The sequence below is a fragment of the Phocoena sinus genome, chromosome 1 (assembly GCF_008692025.1).
Source record: "Phocoena sinus isolate mPhoSin1 chromosome 1, mPhoSin1.pri, whole genome shotgun sequence".
Taxonomy (NCBI): Eukaryota; Metazoa; Chordata; class Mammalia; order Artiodactyla; family Phocoenidae; genus Phocoena; species Phocoena sinus.
The window spans coordinates 104,218,391-104,240,088 of record NC_045763.1 but is presented as its reverse complement, the minus strand read 5'-3'; the positions used below and the strand labels follow the sequence as shown (position 1 = coordinate 104,240,088).

At 49.9% G+C, this 21,698-nt stretch overlaps 1 protein-coding gene across 6 annotated transcripts in view; it reads left to right on the top strand.

Annotated features, from left to right (window-relative positions):
- IGSF3 (immunoglobulin superfamily member 3) overlaps nt 1-21,698 on the top strand; it is a 99,034-nt gene that overhangs the window by 73,676 nt on the left and 3,660 nt on the right. For all 6 annotated transcript variants that reach the window (XM_032627483.1, XM_032627491.1, XM_032627467.1 and 3 more), the window contains 4 exons: nt 2,196-2,600; nt 11,660-12,070; nt 15,313-15,720; nt 19,883-20,359. In XM_032627483.1, the coding sequence (XP_032483374.1) occupies nt 2,196-2,600; nt 11,660-12,070; nt 15,313-15,720; nt 19,883-20,359 (1,701 nt within the window). The remainder of the gene's footprint in view (nt 1-2,195; nt 2,601-11,659; nt 12,071-15,312; nt 15,721-19,882; nt 20,360-21,698) is intronic.

The window sequence follows — 21,698 nt, the reverse complement described above, 5'->3', positions numbered from 1 at the left end:
CATTTTACAAGGAGACTCGTGAGACAAGTTGGCTGATTTGCCCAGGACTATAGCTTTTAAGTGACAGACACACAATCTGAACCCAGGAAACCAGCAATCTGTCCTAAATTTTTTTTTCAAAGCCCGTATTTTTACCTTTTCCTCTATAAGGCTCTTCCTAAAGAAAGCCATTTCCTGATTAGCATGAACTTAAAAGATACCTTGAAATTTGCTAAAGCCAAAGAATACTAGATTTGCTTCTCACAGGGTAAAGAGGCTTCTATCAACATTTATCTGCCTAATAGAATCAGTATATTAAAAAGAATCAGTATATTAAAAGACCAATCTGCCACTTTGCTGGGGAGGTAACTTGTCATGTTAGGTGTTTCTGTTTGTTAAGAGACTGTGACATCAGTTGTCCTCAGTGACTTTGCATCCCACCCCTGGGACCATGCTGCCACCTTCCTCATAGGTAGGGCTGGTGGTGCTTTGGACCACCTTACCCCAGTTAAGATGGCAACACCAAGTGGTTTTGCCCCCAACAAAGTCCTTCCCCCCCGCCCCCATTAGAATTATTTTTACTTTCCATAAGCTTAATCCCAAAGGTTGATCTGCTTTCGGCACTCATCATCCCATTCAGATTTCTGTCTCTGGAAACCTCATCCAGTGGTTGAGCTTCCAGGTCAGCTCACTCCCCATGTCTCTCTCTGCTCAGTACCGTATGTGCACACGTGGAAATGGAACCTGTGAGGAAAGTCCTGGGTGTCCAGCAGAGGGAGTCTTTCCCATCCTGGGAGGCTAGGAATGTCTGAGGGGCGGTTAGGGTTAGAAGTAATTTTTCAGCATGAAGTTGTCCTCTGAGTTTTTTCATATTCACCGTATGTCTGTGGTTCCCATAGCCAGAGCTTACCAAGGGGCTCTGGCCAGGCTCTGCCGAAAGATTCATTCGGTGCCTTTTTACCTATGAAGTTTAAAGTACTTTCCTTTATGTCTATTTTTTTTTAAACAAACTACGTATTTAACAAAATATAGTATATGCTGTATGTCAGGTACTATTCCAAGTATTTAAATACTAACTCATTTAATCTTCACAAGGACCCATTTTACAGATGAGGAAATAGAGGCAGAGAGAAGTTAAGTAACTTGCTCAACGTCACATAGCTAGACAGTGCCAAAGTTGGGCATCTGGCTCCAGGGTCTGTGCCTTTAACCACTGTCTTATGCTTCCTGGGAGTAAAGCAACCTAATAAGTCCCCCGGAATCAGTGGCACACAGATTTGTAGCGTGACTGCCATTCACTGGCAGCTTGATAGTGGACAATTTATCTACCCTCTCTGAGCCTCAGTTTCCTCATCTGTAAGAAAGGGGTGATAGATTCAGTGAAGTGTGATGAAAGCCAAGCAGTTGGCACCATGCCTGGCCCATAGTGCTCAGGAAATACTGGCTGCTCTCAGTTTTATGAGCATAACGAATGTGTTAACAGTCAGTCGTATTTCAAGGCTGAAGGGACTCTGATCACTTCTACTGAGGAGTCAGTACTGGGGATTAGTGATGCTGGAATACGGACAGACTCAGCCTAGCGTACCTGCAGGGCCCCACCTCACCCCAGGTCCTACTTGGTGAAGGTCAGTCCCTCCTGCTGTGGGTCCCTCGCTGCCTCTTTGCCCTGGATTCCGTGGGGAGGTAGAAGAGGGACTGGAGAGCAAGCCGGCGCTGCCCAGCCCGGGGAGCACAGGCACCTGCTCCACCTGCCTCCCCTGCTCCAGCACTGACGCAGTGGTGGGCCAGGCACAGGGGCCGTCCGGGCTGGGGCAGGGTACATCCACCTGAGTGTGGTGAAGGAAATCGGCCCTGGGGCTCTTTTCTCCTGTTTCAGTGTGGAATCCCAAGATATCTAGGGATGGCCCCGCCTACATGCACTCAGTCCCTGTGAGTGGGACTGATCCAGCACAAATCCCCGTGAGGGTTCATAGGGAAGGGTTCGCTAGTGCTGCTTGAGGATTGCTGCCGGCCTCTTTCTGTGGGGTCCTGTGAACTGCTGGGTTTGTGTGTCAACACGCTAGCAAAAATAATACTGGCCTGGGCATCCAGACAGCCCCACGTGTGAGCCTTTGCTCTGTCCCGCTAGCTTCTGCCAGGAGCCCTGTCACCGCGTCACATGGCCCTGAGAAAGCCAAGTGTCTCCTCTGGCCTGAGTTTCTCTGCTCTCTCTCCAGAAACGGGCTTTGCAGTCACTGCCATCTCCCGCACGCCGGGGGTGACCTACAGTGACTCCTTTGACCTGCAGTGCATCATCAAACCCCATTACCCCGCCCGGGTCCCCGTGTCAGTGACGTGGCGGTTCCAGCCAGTGGGCACCGCCGAGTTCCATGACCTGGTGACCTTTACCCGGGATGGAGGAGTCCAGTGGGGGGACAGATCCTCCAGCTTCCGGACCCGAACGGCCATCGAAAAGGCTGAATCCAGCAACAACGTCCGGCTGAGCATCAGCCGGGCCAGCGACACGGAGGCGGGCAAGTACCAGTGTGTGGCAGAGCTGTGGCGGAGGAACTACAACAACAGCTGGACGCGGCTGGCCGAGAGGACCTCCAACCTGCTGGAGATCAGGGTGCTGCAGCCAGGTGAGGGTCCCGGGGTCCCCCACGCCTGCTCCGGCTGAAGAGAGCCGCAGAGAGGCAGAAAGTGTCGTGTGCAGAGCCCTCGGCCCGGCTGCTCTTATTTCCCAACTTTCTAGTTTGAGAAATTTCGGGTGTGTAGGAGGTTGCAAGACTCGTATTCCCTTTTCGTGATGACCAGTTGTTAATATCTTACCACGTTTGTTTCTCCCTCTGTGTGTAATTTTTTGTTGTTTTTGAACCCTTTGAGGGTAAGTTGCCAACATCAGGAGACTTCCTTCTAAAGACTTCGGTGTGTATCTCTGAAGATCAGGACTTTGTCCCACCCGACCACAACAGTGTAATCAGACTCTGGGAATTTGACGTGATTATAGGACAGTACCAGCATTTCCGCAGTTGTCCCGGAAACGCCCCTTATAGTGTTTTTTCCTTCTAGGATCCAGTCAGGGGTCACACATTGTATTTAGTCGTCATGTCTCTTTATTTTTCTTTAATTTTTAAAATTTGTTAAATTTTAATTAATTTATTTTTAATAATTTGGCAGTTTCTTTTCTTTTTTAAAAAGTTATTTATTTGGTTGCACTGGGTCTTAGTTACGGCTCTCGGTCTCCTTAGTTGCAGCTCTCCGGCTCCTTAGTTGCAGCATGCAAACTCTTAGTTGTGGCATGCATGTGGGATCTAGTTTCTTGACCAGGGATCGAACCTGGGCCCCCTGCATTGGGAGCACGGAGTCTTATCCACTGTGCCACCAGGTAAGTCCCTGTCATGTCTCTTTAGACTCCTTTAATCTACGATAGTTCCCCAGCCGCACGTGCATGCGTGCGCATGTGTGTGAAGACGTTGATATCTGTGAAGTGTGCAGGCCAACTAGACTGTTTTGCAGAAAGCTCCGTCTCTTAATGTCATCTCCTATAATCCTTGCAACAGTGATGTAAACAAGGTACCACTGTCCCCCCCACCGTTTGCAGATAAGGAACCTCAGAGGCAAAAGGGAAAATAACAGGTGCTTACTGAGTATTTGCTTTGTGCTAGGTGCTTAGGGTTGGTTATTTTATGAGAATTTCAAAACAGCCTCAGGAATGATTAAGTGATCAGCCCAGGGTTGCCTAGCTGGTGAATGGAGCCAAGGTTTGAATCCTTGTCCTTCCTTCCTCGACACTTTCCCTGACCCAGACCCTGTCCCCCTGCCCTGGATTTGAGCGCATGAGAGCAGGCAGGCGGAGTCTGTCTCGCAGCAGGTGATAAGGATGCACTCATCTGGGGAGCCTTAGTCAGGGGACGTTCTGCAAACACTCACCGTCATCAGGCCCTTCCCCTAACGCGGGGGAGAGGGTAAGTTAGTGCTGCTCTATGGTTTCCTCCGTGTCTGTACCTGTTGCCGGTTAGGGTGGAAGCAGGAGGAGGGTGGACCCCGGCCCTGGCTCCTGCTTCCCTCCATCGCCTGGCCCCAAGCAGGAGAGCACAGGCATGTGTGCGACGAAGGGTGGGGGCTGGATGGGAGGTGACTTTGCAAAGACTTCTTTCTGACTTTCTGCCCCACCCACTTTGCAAAGATGGTTTGAACACCTTGCAGAAAGGATTTTTCTGCCTGCGCACAGCCACGATGTGTGCCCAACCCGGTCTGCTCCACCACTGCAGATGGTCACGGTGCTTGTTATTTTCAGCAACGCGAGGTTACGAAATGGCAGTGTCTGGGCTTCTCCTTCGCCTCTTCTAACCCCATAACGGAGTCTGTATCGAACCAGTGTGGAACAAGTGAACTGTATAAATGATGGGACAGTTCCTTGGCCAATTAGAGCCTAAACTTGGACAACGAGATGCCAGGGAAGAGGCTGTTCTGCTGAAGTGGATTTTCAGGTTAATGGAAGGTTAAGCGGAAGACCCCATTTCGTGTGAACCCTTGTTGTGGAAAGTGCCGAGGGACTCGCCTGCCTGCCTCACTGAGTAATTGCACCCTTTGTGGTCTCCTCTGGCCTCAGGGTCGGGCTGTGGGCCTCCTTGGTGCCCATCACGTGGTTCCAGCTGCAGAAGGTAGAGGAACTGCTGACGCCAGGACCTTGCCTAGCCTTGCCTTTTTGAATAAATCCCTAATATTTGCCTGTTTGTCTTACGACTTAGAATCTAAGGCTGGAGTGCCTCAGGGAAGAAAATGGAGTTAGGGCATTGAAGGTTCTAGTTATTTGGATTCAGATCAATTCGTGGTGCTCCTAAAGGGGAAAAGGGGCAAAAATGTATTAAATACGTCTTGGGTGCCAGGCTTTGCGCTTAGTACCTCTGTTTTCTTTTTAAATTTTTCCAGCAACGAAATAATTTAGATACTTTTATGCCCATTTTGCTAATGAGGAAACCCAGGCTCCCAGTGTTTAGGAGCCTTGATGGAGGCAAACCAGCTTGTCAAATGAAAAACAGATTGGAACAAGACTGGAGCCTGGGTCGTTCTGATGTCCATGTATCTCTGTTTTCCATTACATCATTTTATTGCCCCCTGGAGAATAGTTAGGGGACCCGGGATCTGCTCTGAGGATTGTCTTTGTGTCTCCTGTGGCTTACACTGAGTCCGTTTGTTTGTGATTTCACTGTAAAGCAAGAACTAGCGGCGGCTGGCGTGGGAACCTTGGGAACGAGCACCAGGGTGCTTGGCCTCTCCTCAGAGGTGCATGGTAAGGCACTTGGCTGGCCCTCTGGGGGCCGCCAGAGAGCAAGGGGGGTGCTGAGGCTGGGCGGGCGCAGCCCCTGGGAAGGGCTGTGGTACCAGGGAGACTGCATCCTCCTTAAGTGTTACAATTTCTCCTTATTAAATATTTACGCACTGAGCACTTACTATTTTCCAAAGGGCTTCATGTTCATTTTTACTCTTTTCCCCGCACACCCTGGTTGGTACTGGTGCCTTTATTTGGGGGAAGTAGAAGTGGAAAAATACCAGAGGGCTGACCGTGTGCCGGAGAGTATACTGGACACTTGGTGTAGATGACCTCAGTCACCTTTGCTGCAGCCCTGGGAAGAAGCTACTGCTTTCCCATTTTATAAATGGAGTAACTGAGCCTCAGAGAGGTTGGGACTTGGCGGAGTCAAGAAATAGAGAGTGGGAAGTGGGGATGGGAACCCAGGTATGAACTTTATTAAAAAGCTGTTGGGGTGGATGAGAGGAAGACTTCAGCCTTTTTTAAGGCCATATAATAAAAAATTATCCTTTCTAGGACTTCCCTGGTGGTCCAGTGGTTTAAGGCTCTGCGCTTCCATTGCGGGGGCACGGGTTCCATCCCTGGTTGGGGAACTAAGATCCTGCATGCTGCACGGCGCAGCCTAAAACAGGGGGAAAAAAGTATCCTTTCAGCATTCAGTTCGTAGTATCATTTACAGAAGCGGTTTCTCTTTGTAGAGTGCTGTGTGGAGGCGTCTCAGCACCCGTAGCAGCAGAAGTAACAACAGTAACGATAGTAGCTAATCTTTGCTGAGCTTTTGTAGCATGCCCATTACCGCCTTGAATGCTTTATATACAGTAACATTCTTCGTTCTTAATTCATGCAATGCCATGAGGGGGTGCTAGCTTCACCCATTTTATAGGACGCTGACACAGAGGATAAATAAATTCTCCAGTGATTCACAATAAGAGGCAGAGGCAAGATGCAAATCCAGACAGGCAGTCTGGCTCCAGAGTCCAGGCTCTTCATTTTATTTTATTATGGTAGTTTGTTTTTTTTTTTCCTCGGGAATTCTCTTTGGTACCATATACTTTGATTTAATCCCCACTCTCTCTGGTTTACCACCCCTGAGCCCCTTTAGCAAATACTTAAATTTGTTCTTTTTAAGTTGGGGTCACAAGGTCCCTGTAGAGGTTCCTCAAGACACGATTTGCTAATGGTGTAGGAGTTTTTGTGCCTCTTCGAATGCCTCTGTTTCTTCTAACTTCTGCCACCAGGTGGCTCTAAGGCTTGGGGGCTCTAAGGCTGCTCTCCTTCCATATCTTGCCTCTCAAAACATGGATTCTTATCCCCGCTCTGTTGTTCCCCACAGGAATATCATCGCCCTCCCCCTGCCCCCAACCCTTTTAGAAGATGATTTTGTCCAATATTCTTATTCCGACAGCATGAAGCAGAAACCCAGGGACCGTTGGCCTTCTCACGCCAGTCCATTTTATCAGCCCTCCACAGCTTATGTCACCAGCTCCCAAGAAGGCTCTGTGTGGTCTGTGCCCCAGACCAGTCCTTCTGCCAGAGCCGCCTGCTGACCTGACCACATCACGGGTATTTGTTTCTTTAAAATCTCTGGCTGAATGGCCTGATGAACGTGTTGTGGATCTCTTATTGACCATTCCGGACTTCCTGTTCCAAATGCACATCCCTAAGGTAATCTTCAAGGAACGCCATCCCTCCTGTTTTGTTGTTGATTTGTCTTAGCCTTAGCCATCGATGGTGGAGTGTGACCCCACAAGGGGCATTTAGGCAAGCCTTTAAGCCAGTTCAACATATTCGATTCTTAGCTCCTAATCAGTTCTTTTCTCTTTTAATTTTGAAGCATTGCTGCGCTTCCTTCTGATCTTCTTTAGCACCCAAAGCACCCTCCAATTACATCTCCCTAAATACAGAGGAATAAGGGAAATGTCAGCACTCATATTCCAGATATTTACAACCGTATCTTGGTTTGGCTATTAAATATTGCACGTTAAAATTGACGAAGCAATAAACACGCTTCCAGGAGGACAGCCTCCGGTGTAGAAAGCTGACTTGTCAGTGGGTGTATTCTGCCGGGATTTTACTGATGGGCAGTCAGGATGAATATTCAGTACCCTCCGGATGCTGCCAAATCTGTTCTCTCCAATTTCTTATTGCTGACCTGGCAGATTCGCAGAGCTGAGGGCTTTTTCTTTGACTTCCAGGAGTCCAGGGCTTGTGACAGTGGCTCTCCTTGTCACAGTCCAGTAGGTGACAGGCTGCCCCATCCTTCAGAGCGATTGGCCCCTCCTTTCTTTCAGGAGAACCTGGGGTTCTCCTTCCATCCCGGGGGCATGTGACTTCCGCCTGCTGGCTGTTAACAGATAGAGTGAGCATGAGAGCAGGAGCCCTAGAGGAGTCCCCCCCTCCACTGCCCGCGCCTCAGGCCTCGTTGGCATGGTAACACCAGGTGCACCTATTTGGAGTCAGTGAGCAAGGGTCACTGCTGTGTCTGCAGACGTGTAAGGCAGACAGGGCAGTAACCCTCCTTCTATGAGGACAGGTGGGACATGGACATGCACGCGCGCGCACACACACACACACACACACACACACACACCCCACAGCTCTTCCTTCATTCTCTCCCAGTCTTTTGGCTGACTTGCGTCCATCAGTTTGAAAAATCTCTGCTGTCCAGCCACTGGCCCCCTCTCCACCTAACGTGACTGATTACTGTCACGGATCTATAATAAAGAACAGAGTCTTCCTTTTCTCCCTCTGCTCCCTCACTGCCTGTATGCTACCCTCTGGCTGCTGCTTGCACCATTGCACAGAGACTGCTGTCTCTAGAGTTACCTGTGGCCCCCTCACTGCCACACCTGTGGCTTCTCAAACTTAGCACATCAGAATCACCTGGAGGGCACGTGCGCCCACAGGTCTCTGGGCCTCACCTGTGGCGTTTGCGAGGCAGCGTCTCCACCCTAGGTAGTGCTGATGCTGCCTGGCCACAGGGGATCGGAGGCCTCAGAAGGAAACTCTCCAGATGCAGAAAGAAAGGGCCCTTCCCTCCAGCAGGGTACAGCCCCGCTCTGGAAGTCGTGAGGTACCTGAGAAGGCAGCTGCTGGGTGCGCTGGAGTCTGTGCTCACGGGTGGGGTGCTGAAAGGTGGGGCCTGGCCCGCAGCCTCACACCCTTCTTCCTGCCTCTTCGTCCTGCTGACTCACTGTTGGGGATCAACCAAGTCCTCAGCGTCTTGTCTTTCACCTTTGTGTTTATTGCCTAAGTCCATTCACTCCCACAGCCAAGTCCAAGGTTTCTCGGGCTTTCAGGTTCATTTGAGTCACCTGGGAGTCTTGTTAAAAGGCAGAGTCTGGTTCAGGAGGTCTGGGGTGGGGCCCAAGAGTCTGCATTTCTAACAAGCTTCCAGGCAACACGGATGCTGCCAGTCCGTGGACAATACTTGCAGTAGCAAGTTTGCCACTCAGGTTTGGCAGTTCTCGATCTAATACGGAGCTTTGAACGTGGGACTGAGCCCGGAAACTGAAAAGAAAGGGGAATAGTGAAAACGTACTGCGTGTTTATTATAGACCAGGTTCCGTGCTAAACTCTTACTGTAGAGTATTGCTTTTAATCTGCACAGCACTGCTCTCAGGTAAATGCTGCGATTGTTCTCACCTTGAAGATGAGAACACCTACGGTTCTTAAGGGGGCTGTGCTCGCCTAACCCCACGGAGGAAGGTGGTGCCAGCAGGCTGCACACCGCCCAGGGCAGTGCTGGGCAGGATGTGTGAGTGCCTCCTAATTAGTTGTGCAGGCTGCTGTCTCCCCTGGGCTTCAGGAAAGGTCCTCCCTGTCCTTGAGAAGCGGGAGGAGATTCAGAGCGTAGAAGAGGAGCTGACCCCTTGCCTACCTGTCAGACATGCACCAGATTTCAAAAATGCCTCTCTTTTAAGCTTTTCAACACTTCACAATATTTTGACGTGGGAAGGAGGGGAAAAAATGGAAATGCTTTGAAACAATTCTCTTCCTTGGATTCTCGTTCTCAGACCATGTGACTGAGCTCAAGTTTAGTCATAGGCATCCAGTTTAATATATGCGGTTACTATAGCAATGGAGGTTTCCTTAGTAACAGTTGCAAAAATAATCTGGCCCCAATTAATAATGCATTTTAAAGCTCTTTCTACTCTACACTGAACAACCCAGTTTTTTGGGCCCAGAACCAGATAATTCAGGTGGTGTCATTTGCTCTGATAGAGATATCATTTGCATGCGGTGAATCGGGTTGGAAAGGAATGAAAATGGAGCTGGTTGTTTCAAGTATTAGAGGCAGCGGATAGGAAAAGTCGACTGGCAAGCTAAGGTGAATCTAGTTTCCAGAGCTTGGGTGCTTGCTGGTAAAGCCTGCCCTGTATTTCAGTGCCCTGGAGGACTTCGTGCGTTTGAAGAAGGGAGAAGGCGGGAGACTGGGCTTGTTCCCAAAAAAAGATGAAACCAGAAGGGTAGGGTCATGGGCCAGGGGATTTCTCTCAGGCGGGTGCTGGGTGCATTCTCGATGGCTTGAGAAGGTCTGTAGGTATGTGAATCCAGCTTCCTTTGTGAAGACTGTCCCCTGATTTAGCACCGGGAAACAGCCTCAGAGTTGCTTTTGCAGTCATGGTATTGGGTATCCGATTCTGCCGTACTTAGCTCGCTGAATCCTCTCAGCCACTCAGAACCTTTGTCTGTGGGTTACCCCAGTGCCCAGGTGACAGTCTGGGGCTTTCAGAAGTTTCAGTTGCCTTGGTGCATGGAACTCAGACCTTGATCCTGTCTTTCCACACTAAGCTCTAAGCGAGCCAGCTAGCCAGCACTGGCAGAGGAGGCCCAGGCATGACCAGTGGGCTCAGTCCTGTGTCTAGATCAAGAGAGATGACCAGCAGAGGTGCTGGAGAAGGGCCCAGGCCAACCTGTTCTGGCCTCCCCTCTGGGCAGGGTCACTGGAGGAAGCCCAGCTTGCTCTCCCTGTCAGGGTCTGTGCCTTGTCCTGGGTTCCTTTCTCAGCTGACGAGTGATCTAGTCCTCGACAAGTGAAATGTAACAAGAAAGGTGGGGATGGGATGATGCTTTTACTATTAGCTCCGTAAGAGGAACTTGGAATTGTGACTTTTTCCTTTCTTCTCTTTTTCAGTAGGGGGAGGATGGTGGGTAGGGGGAGCAGAACCAAGTATAATAATGATGGAGTGGGTGAGATCTCAAATTACCTTCATAACATATATTTCATTAGACCGTGGCTTCTTGCCACCTTAAAGGAGAGCACGGTCATTAATTAGCAGGTAGGGTGGCCCTCTGGAGTGTGCCCTCCCTTCTGGTTTAGGAGCAGGATGGTGAGGGGAAGGGGAGGCCAGAGTTGGCTCTGTTCTGTCCCACTGTTTGTCATTTTCTTCTCTGCCTTCTCTCTTCCCATCCTCCAGGAAGAGCACCCCAGCGTCCTCCAGCCACCTGCTACCGTATTTCTCCAGCTCCCTCTCGTTCGCTCACCCACTCACTCAGTCACTAACTCACACATCCCAGCAAACGTTGATTGAGTGGGTGCTCTCCAAAGCACCCGGGGGTGCAGTGATGAGAACATCTCCAGGCAGGACCGTCTTATTCTTCAGAGCACCCCCAGCACTTAGCCTCGTGAGGGGCACGGAGTGGGCACACTCTAAATATTTGCAGATCGAATGGAGAAAGCTTGATCTCTGCTCTTGGGGAGCTCATGGATAGCATGGGAGGGACGTAAGGAGAAACAAGCTGAAGATGCGTAAGGGTGCTGATGGGAGCACAGAAGAGGGGCATCTGACCCAGTGGGATGGGAGTGAGGGAGAAGAGGACTAGAGGGTGAGTGGGGAGAAGGGTCGGAGGGGAGATGGTAGGAGACAGGCAGGGAGGACAGCTGAGCGGAGACCGAGCTCAGGAAGAAGCGGCATGGGGAGATGTGGTGTGGGTGTGACGGGGGAGGCTTGGAGGTGAGTGAAGACAGCGGGGTGAGGGCCAGATCCTGGAGGGACTTTGTACTGTGAAAGGAAATTTTTTTCTTGTCTATAAGCAGTTGGGAGCCATTAAACTTCTTAAGCAGGGAATTGATACAGGCTGGGTGTGTTTTTGCCGGATCCCCCTGGCGGCCATATGATGGCAGGGAGAGCTGCCAGGAGAGACGGCGAGGACCTGAGCCAGGGAGAGGCAAGGAGGAGGCCAGCGGAGGGTTGTTTGGGGTGCGATTGGCTCTGTTCTGCTGTCCTCACGCCGAGCCATGCTTTGGGGGAAGCCCATCAGTGTCTGGTTCTCTAGGAGCCGTGCTGGACAAAACCAGGCGGGGAGCCTGGAGGCGGGACTCGGGCCACATTTCCAGGGGGGTGTGGTGATTCTGCTGAAGCACCCCCTTTTCCTTTGCAGTGACCAAGTTGCAGGTGAGCAAATCAAAGAGGACCCTCACCCTGGTGGAAAACAGGCCCATCCAGCTGAACTGTTCAGTCAAGTCCCAGACCAGCCAGAACTCCCACTTCGCCGTGCTCTGGTACGTCCACAAGCCCTCGGACGCCGACGGCAAACTCATCCTCAAAACCACCCACAACTCCGCCTTTGAGTACGGCACCTACGCCGAGGAGGAGGGCCTGAGAGCCAGGCTGCAGTTTGAGAGGCACGTGTCTGGGGGTCTGTTCAGCCTCACTGTCCAGAGAGCTGAGGTCAGCGACAGCGGCAGCTACTACTGCCATGTGGAAGAGTGGCTGCTGAGCCCCAACTACGCCTGGTACAAGCTGGCAGAGGAGGTTTCGGGCCGCACGGAAGTCACTGTGAAGCAGCCAGGTAAGGATAGACGGTGCAGCCAGCCTGGGCCAGTAGGCTGAGGGCAGAGACTGCCTGGGGGTGCGGCAGGGCTCTGCGGGGTCCATGATGGATGTGCATGCGGTACAGAGCATCATCCTCGTTCACTGCAGGCCCACCCACTTTACTAGCGGGTCCTGGTGCTGATGGCGAACTCAGAGAAGCATCCTCTGTCAGCATCTGCTGTTGTATGCAGCATCTTCACCCGGGAGAGGCCCGAGGGGCAGCTGGGGGTTGCAGGGTGCGGCAAGGCAGGATCCCTGGCAGCGCCTGGATCTCATCCTGGGTTTGCAGTTTGCACCTTGGATCTCGGGCTGGTGCCGGCTCCATACCCAGGATTCCTGCCTGGAGGGCGTTTTCTGGTTTCCCCTTCTTCCTTACCACGCACAGCCCACGGATGAGCCCTTCCTGTCTGAACAGAACCACCCTTTGGCCCCCTCTCAGACCCTGTGGGTGCAGCCTTTATTCCGTTTATATCCGGCTCCCTGACAGATGGCGTCTGACTTCTGCCGGAGCACTTCCCAGGCAGGAGAGCTGACTGCCTCCACAGCCCTCAGTTCCACTTTTGGGCAGCCCTGGTTGTTGAAAAGTTCCTCCTCCCTGTAGTTTCCCTCTCAGGTTTTAGGTCTGCCTGAGAACAACCCAAGATTAGTCTGAGTCATATCCTTTCAAATGTGTGAAGGGAGCCCTTTCTCCCTGTTGAAAAGCTCTAGTTCTTTGAACTTCTCACATAGTGTGGCCCTAAGCTCCCTCTCCATCCCTCATTCCTGCGCGCCCTATAGTTAGCTGTTATCCCTACCTCTGGTGCCCGATGAGCTGTGGGATGCTGTGTTGCCACCCTGAGTCCGAGCTCCTTGCCTTTGCTTATGCTACCCTCTCCTCCTGGAATGCACCCCTCCCCTGTCTTCACCCCATTCCTAAGACTTTACTCAGCACCACCTCCAGGAAGCCTTGCCTGATTTCTCCTATATCACCAGGGGTTCCGTATAAAACACATAATGTAATAATTATTTTCATTTCTTCTCCACTATACCGTAAGCATTTTGAGGACAGGTGCTGTGTCTTTGTATCTCCAGCCACTGACATGACACCCTTAATAAATACTGGTTGAATAAGGAATAACTGGTTGCTTTCCTTGACACCCCAGGGCCTTTGTACTTGCTGTTCTCATAACCTGGAATGTGTTGCCCATAGATGTCCATCTATCTCGTTCCTCCTCAGGGAGGCATTGCTAGCTCATTTTAACTAAAATGGCACCCTAGTCACTCTGTATCCCCTTTCCCTAGCTCCTTCATAGCACATGTCACCCCCTGGCATACCTATTCATATATGAGTAATTATGAACTACCTGTTCAGATTTTATACTCATGGAAATTCATTTATCATTGGTTATTATGTTCACTGTAGTGAACACTATCACTTGTTCACTCTTAAAAAAAAAGCTCAGATGCAGAAGTCCAGATGTGGTCTGGCCCTTGCTGAACGCCATGGGGCTTGTCCCCTCCTTTCCTCAGGATATTGTATTTGTCACGCTGCCCCAATCCGGGGATTCTCAATCCAGGGATTCAGGTCTGCCCATGGTGACATTTCATGCCGCCCCTTCTGGTGCATAAAATAGGAAGCTCTGGTCTAAGTGATTCCTGTTGGTATTTCCAGTGACCTACGTCCTGCCTTCAGGCCAGTCCCTGGGGCTTTTGAGAACTGAAGGTTGCCATTAGGCCCACGTATGTTCTTTCAGGTTTCTGTTCTTTCTGTCTTTTCTCAGTTCTGACCGTTTTCCCCGTTGGGAGGTCATGGTCACCCTCCCCCACCGTGTTTCCTCTTAGTCATCATTCTGCCTTTCCCTTTTCTCATTTGTGCTGAAACTAAGAGGTTCTTGGTAGGTCCTAAATTTATCAAGGGAATTTCCCCATTGGAGGTTAACAGACTCACAGCAAGCTAACTGGGGCAGTGCACTAGGGCTGTAAGGATTCTTGTCAAAACAGTGAAATCTCTGCTTATGGGGAATATTAACACTATAAACAGAAAACTCACAGGACACATTAAAACAACACACTCCCCCTTTTCCGTTGAGATTTTTAATTTGTGTGTTTTCCTCCACCCGCCCCACTTCGTCTAGTCACCCCCTCCCCTCCCCCCCTTTTTTTATAAGAAAGCATACATTTATAGAGCTTTTGGAAAATACTAAAAAAGCACAAAGGAGGAAATAACCTTTCAACCCAGAGACAAGCAGAGTTAATATCTTCCCAAGTGTATATTTTCAGAGACTGGTTATTTGAAATATATTCTCTTTTTTTTTTTTTAATTTTTTGACCTTTTATTACAAAGGTGAAATAAATGTGCATTAGAAAACATTCTGACAGTATTAAACTGGAAAAGTGAAAGTACCTCCCTCCTCAGATATCACTCAGGAGGTGTCCTTCTCAGGGGCTTCTGTGCATTTACAGTTTCATAGCTTTTTAACCCCTCTGGTCCAAAGAGGCTTTGGGGCCCTTTATGAAATTGTATGTGATCAGAGTGTACCGCGTTTAATGACACTTTTTCTCTGGAGGAGAATCTGATTGGCTGAGGTTTCAAACAGCCATCAGTATCAGTCTTTTCTTTACTGATGTCAGATCAGTTCTGTTTCCACCTTGAGAGGGAACCCGTGTGGGGTGTTTTTGGTAAAGAAAGTAAGAACCGCAATTCTTAGGGCCAGCTGGTGAACGTATTAACGTGGCTTTCCCCTGCAGTTCTTTTGAGGCTGACAGCCCAGCACATTCTAGCATCCATCATGGATGGACCGCATCCATCATGGATGGACCACATCCATCATGTGGTCAGTTTTAAAAATTTGCTCTCCCAGCAGGGTTCTCACCATGCCCTTTGCTGTCCCTTCCCAGCCACGCCCTCCCCTTGGCCATACTCTTTGTGGTCTGCTGTCCCTTGGATGTGGAGTCATCTACCATGCACGCTTGTCCTCTCCTAAGCATCTGAACCGATGAGAGTTATAAATTAGGGGGCAGCTGTTACCGTAACATTGAACTCCATGAAACTCAGGCACTCAGACCCGTGATCAGGAACTCAGAATGTTCAGGGTGGGCGCCTGAGCAGTGCTTCTGCTGATTGAACGTGCTGCTGTCCTCCTGCGTTTGGAAGGCACCTGCTCACGTCCGCTGGGAAGGGGTGCATGCACGTGACTTGTTGCTTTCTTGTTGGCAACATCTCTTTCCTCGCCTTTGCAGACAGCCGCCTGAAGCTCAGCCAGGCGCAGGGCAACCTGTCGGTTCTGGAGACGCGGCAGGTGCAGCTGGAGTGTGTGGTCCTGAACCGCACGAGCACGGCCTCCCAGCTGCTGGTGGAGTGGTTCGTGTGGAAGCCCAACCACCCAGAGCGGGAGACCTTGGCCCGCCTGAGTCGCGACGCCACCTTCCACTACGGAGAGCAGGCGGCCAAGAACAACCTGAAGGGCCGGCTGCACTTGGAGAGCCCTTCCCCGGGCGTGTACCGGCTGTTCATCCAGAACGTGGCGGTGCAGGACAGCGGAACCTACAGCTGCCGCGTCGAGGAGTGGCTGCCCAGCCCTGGCGGCACGTGGTACAGACGGGCAGAGGACACCGCTGGCCAGACGGCTGTTCAAGTCATGCGACCAGGTGAGAGTTAATGTCCCCAGGCCTCCGCCCTCTTTGGTGGTTCCCCTCTAAGTGTGATATTTTATGCACTGCATAAAGTTAGTTAATTTTAAAGTGAACTAATTGTTAATTAAATTAACCCAATTAATTAGTTACTTGCAGTTAAATATATGAGCATTTACGTCGTACATTTGCATTCACAGTTGTCTGAGATTTTTTTTCCCCTAGTGAATGGAAAATTGCACATCTAGCTTTGGCCTAAGGTGATTCTATTTCTTAGCTAGAATAGCATTTGTCAATTATTTATTGCAGAGCCTAGAATACTTTCTTTTTAAAGAATACATTCAGATTCAGACAAGTGGCAAAAATCTTGAAACAGGGGGCTTCCCTGGTGGCGCAGCGGTTGAGAGTCCGCCTGCCGATGCAGGGGACACGGGTTCGTGCCCCGGTCCGGGAAAATCCCACATGCTGCAGAGCGGCTGGGCCCGTGAGCCATGGCCGCTGAGCCTGCGCGTCCGGAGCCTGTGCTCCGCAGGGGGAGAGGCCACAACAGTGAGAGGCCCGCGTACCACACACACACACACAAAAAAAATCTTGAAACAGTAGCCATGTGGTTCAGAAAATTCAGCTTGTGGATTTTCAATGGAAAAGAATTGATTCATGTGATTTAAATGGAAAATGATGTAACTGCAGCCTTTATACTCTCACTTCCTAATAATTTTATTAGTACTAATGACTGTTCTTTGTAGCCCTGTGCTTTTCTTTATTGTTGCTTCTAAAGTACCCAAATGCATGTAATTACTGGGTAGAATTATTGTTCCACATTCACACACATAATTAAAGCAAAGATGTGCAGGGTTCCTGTGTCCTGCAAAACATCACATCATCATTCATTCATATCAGAACAAAGAGTCAGTGATCCCCTGAAGGACATGGAGCGGAAATGCACTGTGACTTCCATCCAGGGGAATGCTTTGTCTTGTGTTCTGAGCATCCGGGGTGCTGTTTGTGGTCGTGGGCACTGTTGGAAGCTTTCATAATGTTTTCACATCTAAGTAGAACAGCTCTTTTTGTTGGTGGAATCCTGGAGCTTCACGGTTGTGCCCGCCCCACACATCAATGAACACACTTCGGGGAGTGCATACAGCCTTTGTTACAGGAGAGGGACATTATCTCTCTCCTCCGTGTCTTGCCTAAGCTGGAGGGGAAATTGCCTCTACTTTGAGTCACTCTTATTTCCCATGAGCTTTCTTTCCCCCGGCCCCCTTGCTTAGAAGCTGCTGCGTGTCTTTTCCCAAAGGTAAATGGTAAACACGGCAGCTGAACACTCTCCTCCTCCACCTCCCACCCATTATGGAGATCTGCACACTGAGGCCCCAGGCAGCGTGGGAGGAGGCAGCCAGCTGCGCCCCAGCCACAGCGAGGCTGTTTATGTTCAGTCTTCACCACAGCCCCAAGTGGTAGGTTTTACTGTCGAGGGAACTGAAGCCTGAAGAGAAACGTCGCACAGCCAGTACTTTGAGCAGACTGGGTGGTCGCCCAAGGTTCCCTCCCGCCACACTGTGTGCTCACATGTGACCCCTAAGTCTGCAGCCCTGAGGCTGCCTTGTGTTCAGTGAGTTGAGTAGCCTTCCTCCCTCCCTCCCTCCTTCCCTCCTTCCCTCCCTTCCTTCCTTTCTTCCCTGATTATATAAGGTGATCGTGCTAAAAACAAAGCATTTGGAAAACAGAAAAATACAGTTTTGAAGAGAAAATTTATCTGTGGGGACTTCCCTGGTGGTCCAGTGGTTAAGACTCCGCGCTTCCAGTGCAGGGGGCACAGGTTCAATCCCTGGTCGAGGAACTGAGATCCCGCATGCCCTACAGCCAAAAAAACCAAAAAGTTATGTGTAATCTGACTACCTACATATCTTCATATTCCCTCTGTCTCTCTCCCTCTCTCTCTCTCTTTCTAAACGAAGTCAGGATATTATTGTTTTATGTGATTTTTTTTTTTCCCCCACTCAGCATTCTTTTGTGAGCCTTTCCCCATGTCATTGAAAGCATTTCATGACCACCATTTTTACTGGTTGCATGACATTCATTATGTAGATGTACCTCAAAGCTTTTTTTCTGAGATATAAGTTGAACATATAGAAGACTTGAAATAAAAGAGCTCTAAAAGTTGGGTTAAGAATCGCCTTGCATTGCTTAGGGGCGACCGTAGTACGAAATATACAAACTGAAGGACTACCCTGGGTGAGATTGTAGCTGGGTAGATGAGTAGTTGTGTTTGGCTCACTGGGGAGGAGAGAGAACCACATTCCTCACCCACAGCCCAGAGTCACTGGTCGAGGTCACAGCATGGGCGCATCAGCATGGCCTCGGGGAGGGGCAGGGACGAACTTTTTTCTTGTAGCTTACACACGGAAAAGGAAGGAAAGAGTGTCAGAGGCTGACCAGGGAGATACTTTGGCCTCTTCTAGAAGGGGACAGACACGGGAAACCAGAAACTTGAGTCATTAACAGAGACAGGGCACTTGAAGGGGCCCCCAAAAATTGTGAGCTTTAGACAAGAAGACAGCAAAGAGAGAGTAGATGGGAAGAGGCCCTTCTGGGGAACTGACTGTGCCACGGTCCCTGACCACCTTGCCATGATGGGTCCATTCCCTCACTGCACAGCATCTCTCTCTGTTGGCATGTCTGCCTTGCTCCCTGGAGGGATAAGGTGACGAGTGAGGGAGTTTGAGTCACTTGTAAACTGATTTCCCGTCCTGCTGCTTTCCGCCCTCCAGCATCTCTCCCTAGCCCCCGGTGAGAGCTGGGCTGATGCACCGTGCCTGCCACCTATAGCTGTCTCCTAAGCTTTTGTGTCCAGCGGTGCACACAAGGTTCCAGATGTGCTGAGGGGGGTGGGGAGGGGCTTGTCAGAGCCCCACGGAAGCAGTGGTAACCAGCTTTGTGTTCACTGGCACGCCGATTCAGCCACTTCATTGAAAGCCCAGGACGGTACTTGGGAAATGCTCCTGTTTGGTTGTCATCCAAGTAGAATCCGATTTGGTCTCTCTACTTTCGATGATGCCACATTGGCATCTTTCATGAGCATTTCATAAACAGAGCCAAAGGGAGGCCTTTTAGGAGGTAGGGAGTGAATTACTTGTTTAGAACCTACCCCCAGTGAGCCAAAACCCGCAAAAGAAACAGATACAGCTGTCTGGTGGTGTCTGTGGGATGTGCTTTACCTGCTCAGGTGTCTCTCCATGGCTAGTCTTCATCTCCCACCTCTGTCAGGACACTGTCTGTGTTATCCTCCTGGGGGGTCCATACTCAGGGTGAGGGGCCCTTTCAGGTTTATTGTCTTTTGTTTAGCTTCAATCCTTGGAGAAGTTTTACCTGCTTGGGTTGGTTCCCTGTGGTGTAGGCAATCATCTACATGCACCCGGTTTAAATTCAAAAGCTGCCGATGGGGTGAATTCATTTCCAAGGGCTGCCATAACAGATTAGCGCAAGCATTGTAGCTTCAAACAACAGAAATCTATTCTCTCTCAGTTCTGGAGGCTAGAAGTGTGAAATCAAGGTGTCATCAGGGCCCTGCTCCCCTGAAGGTTCTAGGGAGGGGTCCTTCCTCGCCTCTTGCAGCTTCTCATGGCCCCGTGTTCCCTGGCTTGTGGCTGCATCACTCCAGTCTCTGCCTCTGCCTTCCCGTGTCCTTCTCTCTGTGTGTCTCTCTGTGTCCTCTCCTCTTCTTATATCCAGGCCTGCCCCAAATCAGTATATGAGTGCATCTTAACTAATTACATCTGCAAAGACCCTATTTCCAGTTAAGGAAATTCGGAGGGTCCAGGTGGACATGAATTTGGGGGGACACTATTCAACCCCACTGCAAGGGGTTACAGTGAAAATAAGTGTCCCTCCCTCCCTGGATTCCTATAAGCATCCATGTTACCAGCTCCTTGTGCATTCTTCCAGATATTCCATGCAAATATAAACAGATTCTTATGTCAGTATAAAACTTATTTTCTCTTTTCTTCCACTCGATGACGCATAGAGTACAGTGTGCTGTACTCTATCTCCTTCCACCTCTCTGCACACAATGCCCCCTTGTTCCTTTCAGTGGAATCCTCTTGTATATTACTAGAACATATTTAGTGGTGGACATTTAGGTTGTTTTGAACAGAAATTAAAACAGCCTTATCTCCCCCAGATGCCGCCCTGCAGGTGGACACGGTGGTCCCCAATGCCACGGTGTCCGAGAAGGCGGCTTTCCAGCTAGACTGTAGCATCGTGTCTCGCTCCAGCCAGGACTCCCGCTTCGCTGTGGCCTGGTACTCCCTGAGGACTAAAGCTGGAGGGAAAAGGGGCAGCCCTGGCCTGGAAGATGGGGAGGAGGAAGGGGAGGAGGGGGAAGAAGAGGAGGAAGAGGACCCCACAGAGCGGACGGCCCTGCTGAGCGTGGGCCCAGACGCTGTCTTTGGCCCAGAGGGCAGCCCCTGGGAGGGCAGGCTTCGCTTCCAGAGGCTCTCCCCGCTACTCTACCGGCTCACTGTGCTGCAGGCAAGCCCTCGGGACACGGGCAACTACTCCTGCCGCGTGGAGGAGTGGCTGCCCAGCCCTCAGAAGGAATGGTACCGGCTGACGGAGGAAGAGTCCGCCCCCATCGGCATCCGGGTTCTGGACACAAGTGAGTTTTTCCAGTTTTCAGGGTTGGGGGGTGTCACTGTTGATTCCAGCTGTCCGGAAGATAAAATCAGAGCTTGATGGTGAACTACTAAGCAGTTCTCTTGCCTGTTGTGGGCATTTAGGATTTGACAAACCAGTTCATATAACTGACCCTTGATTGCCCTTGGGAAAAACAAGAGAGAGGAATTAAAGTGATAATTGAAGTGATAATCTTTATAATAAGCTTGATGCTCCACCAGATTCAATTTCCGTTGGATTTCATCATACAAGTGTATTGTTAGATGTTACCTTGTTAACGCGTTAGAATAGCCAGCTTAGTCTCTTCTTAGCAAATCAGCAGCAGAAGAGGAAGAAAAAATAAAATGAAGTCTGAGTACCTCACTGCCATTCTCCCTTTTTCTCAAGTTCCTGAGTCATTTTTATTTCGGAGGGTAACTTGGAGGATTAGGTGGATTTTGCACGGTTAGTTGGGAAGACCAGCCTAGAAGGGCAGTGATGTTACAGAGCATCTGGAAAGGGCTTAGCAGCAGCTCTCTTAGCCAACAGCTTATTGCTACAGAATGATCCAGAACCCAATGTTTTTATAATACCGAGGGACTCATGAACAGAGACTGGAGGAAATTCTTGCTGACCTGAATTATTAGCCCTAACGAGGAGCTCTTTTGGTTGGCCTTCTGTCAAAATGTGGAATTTATCAGACTGAAAATGGTGTTTGTTATAGTAGAATTAGCCTGTGATACAGGAATTAAAAATTGGCTAAAAATTTCAACTTCTTCTCAGTCACAACATTTTATCAGATCATGTTCAGTTTTGTCAGCTTTTCCTTTTCTTTGATAACCTCCTGTTTATTAAATAGAACCTTATGAAATTGAGGTTTCGTTGGTCAAAAGTGTTTGATATCACCAGTCTCATAGACCTTGGAAATCTAGTAAGTGTAAGTGTGCGTTAAATTTTCTTAATAATACTGATGAGCAACAGCTATGCGGTAGAAAGGAAAACCCAAAAAACCCCCCCAAAAACCCCTAAATCATACTTAGACCCTCTAACGATCTGCTGAATAACCCACTGTCCAAAAGTACAAGGGAAGGTGTTTAGACCACATTTTTTTCAGCCCACTGTGGCTGTCCAAACTTAGTAAACTTCATAGCACACAGGGATCATCCAGCAGTCTTATTTTACAGAGAAAATGCAGCCTCCCAGAGCCCAGGCTCCTGTCACAGAGCAGCAGTCCTTGATGAGGTCAGGGGTGTGAGGTTTCATTCTCCTCTGTATCCAGGAATAACTAACACTGTGTTCTGTGCAGCCGCAGATACACTGCAGACATTTGTAAGTGGTCCATA